Source organism: Canis lupus, chromosome Y (genome assembly GCF_048164855.1).
Source record: "Canis lupus baileyi chromosome Y, mCanLup2.hap1, whole genome shotgun sequence".
Taxonomy (NCBI): Eukaryota; Metazoa; Chordata; class Mammalia; order Carnivora; family Canidae; genus Canis; species Canis lupus.
In genome coordinates, this window is record NC_132877.1 from 1,886,751 (window position 1) to 1,898,824 (window position 12,074).

Consider the following 12,074-nt stretch of genomic DNA (forward strand, 5'->3'; position numbering starts at 1 on the left):
CCAGAGGACTTTCTCCTTGTTTGGTTACTGTCAGAAATAAAAACCAAGATACAAAGTCATTTTCAAAAGACCCCAAGGTGACCTTGTGCATCATCCCTTCTTGTCAAAGATGATGAACTGATCATATGCACCTCCACCCCCTCCCAAAAGGCAAAATGAATGACAGAAAGGAAGCTCTCAAAAGCTTAAAGCATGGGGCGCCCAGGGGTTCTGTCGATGAAGCATTTGCCTTGAGCTCAGGTCATGACCTCAGGGTCCTGGGATCAAGTCTCGCATCGGGCTCCCTGCTTCTCCCTCTCCTCCTGCAACTGCGTCCTGCTTGTGCTCTCTAACTCTTGTTCTTTCTCTTAAATAAATAAAATCTTTAAAAAAAAAAAAAGTATAATGCATGAGGATTCATAGGGGACAAGCAAAATTTTGGAAGCTGCCCCAGGAGTTGGATCCAAAAAACAGAACAGTCTGACCTGCGTATTATAAGTGGTTTTCAGCTAAGAGAGGAAATGAGCTGAGGGGAAGAGGAGAGAGCTTCTTGATGCACAATATACACACACGTATAATCCTGATAAAAAAAGAGTAAGTAACGGGAGATATACCACCGCACACCTGTTGGCGGCTAGTAATGAAAAGGCAAGACGTAAGAGGTGTTGGCGAGGATGTGCAGAAAGGGGAGCCCTCGTGCGCGGCTGGTGGGAATGCACGCTGGTGCAGCCGCTCTGGAGAAAAGTGTAGAGGTTCCTCAAAAGAGTTAAAAATAGAGCTACCCTACAACCCAGCAACTCCACATCTGGGTATTTATGGAAAGAAAACGAAGACGCTACCTTAAATACATACTTGCCTCCCCATATTCCCACCCGGGTGTCCACTGACAGATGAACGGATAGAGAATGTGGTCTCTACGTGCAATGGGCTATCTCGTTCGTCCTTGAAAGAGCAGATCGCGCCATCTGTGACAACCTGGATGGACCTTGAGGCCATTATGTCAAGGAAGAGAAGTCGGGCACGGAAAGTCAAACAGGGCACGACCCTACTTCCACATGGAATCCCCAAACAACCCAACTGGCGGGAACAGGGGGCCGAAGGGTGGCTGCCGGACATGGCGGCAGCGGGGGGCGGGAGGCAGTGACCACTTACTTGTCTACCAATTTCTTGGCGAAGCCGAAGTCGGTGAGCTTGATGTGACCCTCCCTGTCCAGCAGAATGTTCTCGGGCTTCAAGTCCCTGTAGACAATTTCCTTGGAGTGCAGGTACTCAATGGCACAGATGATCTCCGCCGAGTAGAAGAGCCCCGTGCTGCTGGAGAAGCGGCCGCGGTTGCGCAGGTAGCTGAAGAGCTCGCCGCCCGGCACGAACTCCATCAGCATGTAGAGGAAGCGCTCGTCGTGGCACGTCCAGAACCTGCGGGACAGCAGCGCGGGGGGTGGGGAGAGCTGAGCCGGGGAGCCACACCAACGGGCGTCAGCTAGACACAGGGCACAGCGTGGGTAAGGGGGGGCATGACGGGTGTCGCGTACACAGACGGGAAGATGCTCATTCGGAGGAACGGGTGCCAAATACACAGATGGGCGGATGTTAAAACCTGCGAGACATAGATGTGAACAGATGGGCTGTGACGTGTATAGACACACGTTCAGGGGCAGCTGGGTTTCTAGGTAGAGGGACAGCTGGGTGGCTCAGTGGTTGAGCATCTGCCTTCAGCTCAGGTCATGATCCCAGAGTCCTGGGATCGAGTCCCACATCGGGCTCCCTGCTCAGCGGGGAGTCTGCTTCTGCCTCCACCCCTCAACCCCTCTTGGGTTCTCTCTCACACATATAAATAGTAAATAAATAAATAAATAAATAATTATAAAAAAAAGAAAAAATAAATAAATAAAATTTAAAAATAAAAAAATAAAAAGATTTGCATCTAGGCACACGTTACGGTTCAGGTGGATGTTAACATGCGTGTAGATACCCGTCAGGGTGTAGGTATCCTGGAAAATGCACCAAGGTCTCAGAACGGACAAAAGTAAATACCATGTTTTCATAACACGTTGGCCAAGAGGATGAATTGGGTCCCCCAAGATCGTATGTGGAAGCCCGAACCCCCAGGATTTCACAATGGGATTATATTAGGAGAAAAGGTGTTTGAAAAAAGGGATTAAGGTACAATGAGGTCAGTAGGGTGGGTTCTGATCACATAGGAGTGGGGTTCTTATAGGAAGAGGAGATGAAGACACAAACTCGCACAGAGGGACGATCACGTGAGGACACGGGGAGAACATGGGGTCTCCATGCCAGAAGGCCTCAGGGGGAACCAGCCTCGGCCCTGCCTGGATCTCAGGCTCCCGGCCTCCAGGACTATGGGGCATGTGTGTTGTTTAAGGCCCCTGATCTGTGGGATTTGTCTTGGCAGCCAAAGCAAACTCATACACACTGGACACATCTTTAGGGGATCACACCCAGTTCGGCCACCCAGCACTGTAATGAAGACAAAAAACGTACAGTAGGTGAACACCATGCCTCCCAAACACCTGCCGGGAAAAGGTGGCCAGTAAAAATGTCCAACGTAAGATTTCTAAGCAGTGATGGATAGGAGACTTCCCGAGAGAGTCAGAAGAAGCGCATCCTCCTTACGAAGGCGTTCCCGAGCTCTGTTACTGGAAGGAGAGGTGGTGATGGGGAAGGCAGGGGGTGGAGGGGGGGACAAAAGACGCCAGGTCCCGTCTGTATTGGAGAAGTCTTGGCTGAAGGAAATGAAACAAACCCGTAGGGGGATCGGCAGTGATGGAGGAAGAATGTTTTCTCGTCGAGGAGACGTGGGGAGAAGAGAAACGAGCTTTGGAAGCACGGGCTGCGTTTCTGAGAAGATGTAGGAAGCACAAGTTCGCACTTGGTACCATCCCGGCTATGAGACGAGCCCCCGTGAAAGCCACCCCACAGGATGGGGGGGGGTGCCCAGGTCGATGTTAACCACGGCCACACTATGCTGTCAACGCCGCAAGGCTTCTGGGATCAGGACAGTCTGGTGCTTCCCTGCAGAGCTGACTCCCCATGAGCTGCGTCCATCCGGGCTTCACCAGAAGTACACTTACGCCCCAGAGAACCATCCATCCATCCTTGCAGGAGGATGCTCAGGGCACCTGCTGTACCAGAGGGTCTCACCTGCTGGGATGGGCCATCCCAATAAAGTAAAATAAAGACAAAGCACTGGGGGACACAGTTTGCCATGACATGAAGACTAACTCAAGGGGAAATCATAAAGGGATAATATGCAGAGGTCAGGACACTGTGACACGGGACGCGAGAGAGGACAAAAAATCCCAATCGCAGAAAAGAAAAACTCGGCTATGTCCAAGGAAAGCATTTTAAGAAAGAATGCTTAGTTTGTCCATCACCGTGTTTACGGGCTGGCAAAACCCGGGTTGTACGCACAAAAGCAGTGGAAACGTGCAGAGCCTTTGCGGTGAGCATGCCATTCGGGAAGGCGCGTACCCGCACGCGGGCTTTGCACAAATGCCGTGCTCTCTCCCAGCTGCTACCAGCAAGGCAACCCCGGGGCTCGTAGGAGGCCCCTGTTTTCACTTACTGAAAGCTCTGATTTCTGTGTCTTGCTTCCCCTTCTCGTCTCTTGTAGCTCAGAAGGCTCAAGACTGGCAGTACTGAGGCATGAACGGATACAGGAAGCAGGAACAGTGTTTTGGGGTTTTTCGTTGCTATGGTCATTTCCTGGAGAAATCTTTTACGGTTACATGACTCACTAGCTAGCTATACTCTTTCTATCACTTAAAGCCCAGAGGAGGGTTTTCTTTCAGCCACATGCTCCACTTCTCGATTAATATGGCAGGAACATTCCTTCCCGTGACGCCTCCATATAAATGCTGAGTATTTCAAATGCATATGGCGGCCACACTCTGCTTTCATGGGGGAGCGTGGACTCCAACAACGACGTCAGCACTCTGGTGGGGTAGTATCGCCTAAGGTCCAAATAACACCAGAGTGCTGAGCTTTTACAATGAACCTCTCTATGTAGTAAGCTGGTGATGTTCTGGATTTCTCTGGAATGGGATGAGTAGCATATTTAGGTGGAACTCACCAGAAAACGTGTTCCAGAATGTTGTCGGGGCAGCCCTGAGCCCTTGTAAAGTCCCCAAATGGTCAAAGTTTTCCAAGTCAGAGCATTACCATTTTCCACTACTTTGTTGAACTCCTTTGAAAAGACAGGAAAATATGCAAAACCCTATGTCCCTACCACTCAAATGCATTAAGGCCGTGCATGCACTCACGCAACACACGCACACACCAATTAGTATGCACCCATTCTTTACATATATTCTATACTCACTCCTATTGCTCCACAGCCTGGGTAATAATCTACACGGATCCCTTCTCAGCTCTTGAGAACAATGCATCCGCCATGTCCCAAAGCAACCTAATTTCACCCTCCAAAGGCGTCGGAGATAATTCACAATGGGGGAGATTAGAACAGGGCCCATCCAGAGTCCAAGGTAAGAAAGGAAAGAGAACTTTCAGCATCCAGCCAAGTGGAATGTGTCAATCCCCAAGACAGTACGGCTGGAGATCAGGAGATGCAGGCTGATCTCAGAGTCTACCACCTGGGTGCCAGATGAGTTGTAATTTCGTCCGTGGAGAGGCTGGGATATAGATAAGCACATAAAAGTTAGGATTTAAAGTTCATCATCCTGCTGCCAATTCCAACACGTGTTGTTCTTTTTCCCCCAAGCCACCAAGTCGTTCTGTGACACCAGCTGGGTGTCCTACGATTTAACTCAGTTCTGACACTGTATACACCTGGAGACAACAGGCGATCCCACAGGGTAAGGGTTAAGCCCTACAACACGCCCCTCAACGCATGCACTTCAGATGCCCATCACAAGTCCAGGTCCTGTGCTTCTGATAGAGCTGCTATAAGGCAGAGGTTCCAAAGACTCCTCCTTGGGTTCCATTAAGCTGGCGGAGGGCCTCACAGAGCTCAGGGCAACATGTTACTCAGGGGATCGCCGGGTTATCATAGAGACATAACTCAGGAACAGCCGGATGGAAGAGATGCAGGAGAAGCTTCCGAGCCTGCTCCAGGTCTACCACTCTTCCCAAATCTCCCCAAATTCACCATCCTGGAAGCTCCCCTATTCTGTCCTTCTGTGGTATCATGGAGGCTTCATCACGTAGGCAAGGATGATTAAATCACTGGCCACAGGATTAACTCAGCCTCCAGCCCCTCTGCCCTCCCCGCCGGCCGGCTGCTGATCTACTGTGGGGCCAAGAATTCCAATCTCCCAATTACAGGATTGGTTCCCTTGGCAACCAGCCGGGCCCCAGGGTGTTGTCCAAAGTCACCTCTTTCACATAACAAAAGCCACCTTTGTCTCTCTTATCACTGAGGAAATTCCAAGGGTTTTAGGAGCTCAGTGCCAGGGATGAAGAGCAAACATGCATTTCTTACAAATCACAACATCACGGTGGCAAATGTCACACACACAAACGGCTGAGTGGGGAGAACTAGACCGGTACTTATTTGTTACACGTTTGTTGCACATTCGTTGCACGGATCTCTCAATAAAATCAAACAAAGCATCAACCACAACCCTAAAATAGACTCTCTCTATCAAGCAGGCTGTCAATTCTACGGACACACACATCACATGCATGTGCATGGGTCATCAGCACCCTTGAGAAACAGTGGTTTTCAAATAAAGGGGCTGCACAAGGAATCAAAAACCGAGACTATAGGGCAGCCCGGGTGGCTCAGCGGTTTAGCGCCTGCCTTCCGCCCAGGGCATGATCCTGGAGTCCCAGCATTGAGTCCCACATCAGGCTCCCTGCATGGGGCCTGCTTCTCCCTCTGCCTGTGTCTCTGCCTCTCTCTCTCTCCCTCTTCCCTCTGTGTGTGTTTGGGGGGGGGGGGGGGGTTCTCATGAATAAATAAAAATAAAATCTTAAAAAAAAAAAGAGAGAGAGACTATGAAGAAAAAAACAAATTCCTGCGGGTCCCTGGTTCCTCGGCCTTTCTTCAAGCTAAATAAATATCCTAAGGGGAAAAAAAATTCCATGGGCACAAATTTACATTAATAAGACTTTTCTTACATGGAAAGAATGTGAAACGTGTTGCGTGTTATTAATAAAAGCCAAAATATTCAAAGAGGTGCTGAGACGTTACTATTCTGAAAACATCTGAGGCACTAAGTCATTACTTGGGGCTTGTGGGCGGAGCAGAGGAGTCTAGGCGGCCACAGATGAAATAAAATCTGAGTTAAGAAAATGAGAAACAAAGGACTAAAGGCATCAGTCAGTGCGCTAATTAATTCATTCCCATTCATTGCAGGACTCTGCCCCTGGCGCTGAGTCTATAAAAAGCAAAACTGCAAGGGGGCAAGAGAAGGAAGCAGGTTTGTCATGAGTGGTATGAGAGAAGGAGGCATTTCTGGATCTCAAGTCCAGTACATATTAGAGTCTTGCTTGCGCACCAGGGATCAGAAACTAAGGAAACACACTCTATCCACCTCCACACTCACTTGCACTTTGCTTCATTTATGGATAAATTTTGACCAAGGATCCCCTGTGTGCCAGGTACACAGCCCTGTAAAGGGCAGCTCTTGTGCTGACCAGTCCTGAGCCCTGTGGCCTAAGGAGGAAACACAGAATGGCAGTGGGGAGTCAAGAAAGGTGGAGGGAAGGCCCTGCAGACAGGATGCACCTGTGGTCAAAGCAGGCTGGACGTGGGACACTTAAGAAGGTGGGAAATAGAGGCACCAGGCAAACACTGAGATGTGGCAAAGAGCCTGCACTCTATACCACACACAAAGGACACCCCTCCATGGGATCACACTGCAGACACTGGCACAGGCCAGGGCTCATGTCAGAAGGAAGCTCCAGCCTGGTATCCAGAGTGGACACTGAGAAGAAAGCGGAGCATGTGGATGAGCTGCAGTAGCTTCTGTGAAGATGCCACTGAACTGGACAGATCTGGAGATGTGGAGCAGAACTGGAGAGGGCAGGGCCCCGGGCTGGAGTGAACACAGGAGCAAAGAAAAGCAGATGAAAAATGGTGCCCGGTTGCTGGGGATTTACCCCAAATATACAGATGCAATGAAACGCCAGGACACCTGCACCCCGATATTTAGAGCAGCAATGTCCACAATAGCCAAACTGTGGAAGGAGCCTCAGTGTCCATCAAAAGAAGAATGGATAAAGAAGATGTGGTCTCTAGATACAGTGGGATATGACTCGGCCATTAGAAATGACAAATACCCACCATTTGCTTCAACGTGGATGGAACTGGAGGGTATTATGCTGAGGGAAATAAGTCAATCGGAGAAGGACAAACAGTGTATGTTCTCATTCATTTAGGAAATATAAATAATAGTGAAAGGGAATAGAAGGGAAAGGAAAAGAAATGTGTGGGAAATATCAGAAAGGGAGACAGAACATAAAGACTCCTAACTCTGGGAAACGAACTAGGGGTGGTGGAAGGGGAGGAGGGCGGGGGGTGGGGGTGAATGGGTGATGGGCACTGAGGGGGGCACTTGACGGGATGAGCACTGGGTATTATTCTATACATTGGCAAATTGAACACCAATAAAAAATAAATTAAAAAAAAAAAAAGAAAAAGAAAAATGGTGCCCGGGGGGCTGGAAGGACCATCTGGGGAAGTCGAAAGGAAGAAATGATTGGGGATAGGAAGCCAGGAGGAAGGTCAAGAATTCTTGTTTGGACAGAAGGACTGTGAACTGCCTGGGAGGCATCTGAACAGGACAGACCAGGAGTGGGCCTCAAACATCCAGCTCAAGGGGGCAACAGGGGTGAAGCAAGCAGCATGGCTTAGCTGGAGTCGCCAAGTCCAAAACTGGAAGCAAGGTGGTTGTGGTGATGAGAGCAGGATTTCTGGAGCACACGCACACCCGTGCACACACTTGCTCCAACACCAACATCCCAAATATGTCCTCTCAAAAACCCCCACAAGGGATCCCAGTGAAGGTGGGATGGAAACAGAGGGAAGGTATAAAATAAAGAGCAGGTGCATACACACTTTAAGGACACAACGATCCATCTCAGACTGTGCATGGGATGACCTGGTCATGAGGGAGGGTGGGAAGAAGACAGGAGAGTCCTGCGTGAAGCAAGCTGAACAAGGAAAGGAAAAGCAACAAGAGAAAATCTTAAATCCCACCACCAACGGGAGGGAGATAGAATTCGAGACTGAAAATGCACTCGAGCAGTTAGAGCGGGGACTTGAACAGATACTTGCACACCACGTGGTCCTCATCGCGTTAGTATGAGAGCCCAGATGTGGAAGCAATCCAAGTGTCTGGGGGTGGACGGATGGTTGGATGGATGGATGGATGGATGGATGGATGGATGGAAAAATGCATGAGTGCATGGGGAGATGGATAGATAAGTGGATGGATAAGTGGGTGGATGGATGGATGGATGGATGGATGGATGGATGGATGGAAAAATGCATGAGTGCATGTGGATATGGATAGATAAGTGGATGGATAAGTGGGTGGATGGATGGATGGATGGATGATGATGGAGGAATGGATGGATGGGTAGGTGGATGGATGATGATGATGATGATGGAAGAATGGATGAATCAGTGGATGGATGTATAGGTGGGTGGATGGATGGATGGATGGATGGGTGGATGGATGGATGGATGGATGGATGGATGGATGGATGGGTGGATGGATGGATGGATGGATGGATGGATGGATGGATGGATAAATAACTGGATGCACTGATGGATGCATGGGTGGCTAGACAGCATGTGGCCCATGCATAGAATGGAATACAAGTCAGCCTTGAAAAGGATGTTCTGCACCTGCTTTAATGTGAATGGACCCTGGGGACATGGGGCTGAGTGACGTGAGCCAGACACAGAAGGACAGATGCTAACTGATTCCACGTATATGGGGTCCGTACACGAATCACGTGCATAGAGTCAGAAATGGTGGGGTCAAGGGCTGTGGTGATGGGAATGGGGAGTTACAGCTTCATGGGGTCTAGAACTTCAGTTTGGGATGATGGAAAGCGCTGGACATAACGGCGGGGACGGCTGCACAACAGCGTGAATGTGTCGATGCCACTGAGCTGCCCACTTACAAACGGGTGAGACGGCCAACTGTATGTTTGGGATGAGAGGAGAAAATTAAACTTTTTAAGTGCATTCAAGAGTACGTGTGAACCTACGAAGAGCAAAAAAAGAAACAGGCCGTAGTTTACGGTGACAAGGAACACACGGGACGTTCCGACTCTGGGCCCCCCTGGTCCCTGACCTCAGCGCAGAGTAATGGTTTCTGCTGTTAACACCGAGCACTGTCTCTCCCTTTGCAATGTCTGCGGCGGGGCTCGTCCTCGAAGGTGTTAATTGACTGGAAACGCAAGCTCGCTCATTTAAGGAGTCTCCTAATTTCTCCTGGGGCTACGGTAAGGGTGCGCCTCTGCCCTAAACCATGAACGCGAGAGACCGCCTGCGCGTGTCACCCTATCCGTTCTTGCTCACCTCTTTGTGCAACCTGAGGCTCTGGAACGTTCCTTCTCCTTTTCGACCTGGCTCCGTGGCAACCAGCCCTGCCCCAAGGCGCCCTTGGCAACAGGGGAACAGCTCCACCAATGACATGAGCACGGGCAAAGGGACAGGGACAGCAGACCCAAGGTGGTGGACATGGACACCTATCGTAGCCTAAAGCACAGGCCTGGCTCTGCTCGCATGCAGTGGGTCACCCCGGGCAGGGGCCTGCTGTGGGGTCCGCAGCTGATCATCACTGATGGAGTAATCGAGATCTCGGCTTAGAGGCTGGGCCCAGAAAGGGCGAGCAGGATCGCATGCACGGCCACCTAGAGGTGCATGGAAGGGGCCCAAAAGACATCACCCAGGGAGGGAAGACAGAGGAGCCACCCGGAGAACAGACAAGATCAAACTCCCCAGTCCCGTGAAGGTGCAAACATTCGGGGATCCACATGGACTCGCACGACAACACATTTGCTGAGGGCTGGAGTCAGGAGCAGGGGTTTCTGGCCATGATGTTTGCCCGGGCTCTGGACTCCGTGGCTGCAGGCAACACGTCCTGCTTCGTTACGCAGCCCGGGTGACCTGCACCCTGTTACCTGTTCTCCCAATGCCCTATGAGGGAATGCTCTGCTCTTCTGCTCAAGCTCTGTTGTGCTTTTGCCCCTTGTGACACTTAGTTTGATGGATCAACTGCTCTACGCCCTGGTGCCCGGACATGGGGTCTAACAGGAGTCTCGACGTTGCTGGGAAGGTATAGATATTTGGATGATTGACATCTACTGTCAATCGGCTTTAGGAGAAGCACATGATCTTCCATAATGTGGGTGGACCTCGTCTAGTCGGTTGAGAGCCGTAGGGGAAAAAAATGTAGGCAACTGGGGGGCTGAGTCGGTGAAGCATCTGCCTTCGGCTCAAGTCCTGATGTCAGGGTCCTGGGATCGAGCCCCACATCGGGCTCCCTGCTCTGCAGGAAGTATTCTCTCTCTCTCTCTCTCTCTCTCTCAAAAATTAATAAAATGTCAAACAACAAGTATCCATCTACACATCATTTATCTATGTACCAGTGTCTCATCTATCTACCCACCCTGTGTGCTTTCCTTTGGTCCATCCATCCATCCATCCATCCATCCATGCATCCATCCATCCATCCATGCATCCATCCATGCATCCATCTACCCATCCATCCATCCATCCACCCATCCATCCATCCATGCATCCATCCATCCATCCATGCATCCATCCATCTATCCATGCATCCATCCATCCATCTACCCATCCATCCATCCATCCATCCATCCATCCATGCATCCATCCATCCATCCATCCATCCATCCATCCATTCATCCATCCATCCACCCACCCACCCATCCATCCATCCACTGTACCCACTATGGATGTATCTATGCAGCTTCCATCAAACCTATGTATTGCTACCTATCGTCTACCTATTGCTCAAGCGCAGAGGTCTGCCACTGAGGACCCTTTCACCCCCTATGACGTTATTTCGTCAAGGTCCAAATATAAACATTTTTGGTTGTCCCCACCGGAGATAGCCTGCTAGTGGCAGTGAGTGGGAGGAGCATGCGGAGGCCATAAACTTTCCTACATGACGCAGAGCTGTCCCACCAGAGAGGATGATGCCAGGGTGCAGAACCCGTGTCCTGAGGTCAAACAGCTCTGGGACACCAACAATTCCTGTACACCCAAAGGGCAAGGAGCAGGCATGGAGAGGCTGGTGTTTGGGCACACCCCAAGCCTGTGTCCCAGGGAAGTCTTGGCTTTGCATCCCAGACAATTACTCAGCTCTTCTAAAATTATCTCCACGGGCTGAGCTGGCCTTCGGAACGGCTCCATCCCCGAAAAGAACATGTTCTCCAATGTGCATTTAATGAGAGCCCTGGCATCTTCTCAAAAATACAACGGCACCGGTTCGCATACTGAACTTACGATAATACCACCACCGGCGAGCTTGCCAAGTCACTCAGCGGCAGCTTCTACCTCCAAATAATCGTTGTTCAGCTCAATACCTGGGATCATCAGCGTTCCTCGTGGCGTCAGGAAATGCCAGCAAGACCCCATCTTTCCAGAGAGTTGGGTGAGGTGACCCCGGTGCACAGCTGGGGGATTAAATGCACTCCTCACAGATGGTCTTTTCCAACAAAAAATGTGCCCTTCATCATGTGGCCCTAAACACCCTGTGGCCCCCATCCAGATACAATGTGGTCTCCATCCTATGTTCACAGAACTTCCAAGACTGATTCCACTTGCTTTTATACACAGTGTTTGGGCCCATCTGATCACTTAAGTGAAGATGCACAGAAAAAAACAACTGCTCGAGGTACATTATACTAAGGTCCACGTGCTCTGGGGGATCTACACTTACCAAGTCACTGAGTAGGTGTAACAGCTGAATTATATCCCCCAAAATTCACGTGTTGAAGCCCTAACCCCAGGACCTCAGAATGGGACTGTATTTGGAGGTGGGGTCTTTAGAGAGGGGACGAAGGTATAATGAGGTCAGTAGGGTGGGCCCTGATCCTGTAGGACTGAGGTCCTTAGAAGAAGA

The 12,074-nt window shown here is 50.2% G+C and overlaps 1 protein-coding gene across 2 annotated transcripts in view; it reads right to left on the minus strand.

Moving 5' to 3' along the window:
• Window positions 1–12,074, minus strand: part of LOC140629121 (cAMP-dependent protein kinase catalytic subunit PRKX) — a 74,248-nt gene that overhangs the window by 30,676 nt on the left and 31,498 nt on the right. The window contains exons 1-2 of one of the 2 annotated variants that reach the window (XM_072818602.1): window positions 3,566–3,717; window positions 1,132–1,395 (exon numbers count right to left, since the gene is read on the minus strand). In XM_072818602.1, the coding sequence (XP_072674703.1) occupies window positions 1,132–1,395; window positions 3,566–3,702 (401 nt within the window). In that variant the 5' untranslated portion in view covers window positions 3,703–3,717. Of the gene's footprint in view, window positions 1–1,131; window positions 1,396–3,565; window positions 3,718–12,074 lie in introns of those variants that run through there. The other variant, XM_072818601.1, reaches the window with a different exon arrangement.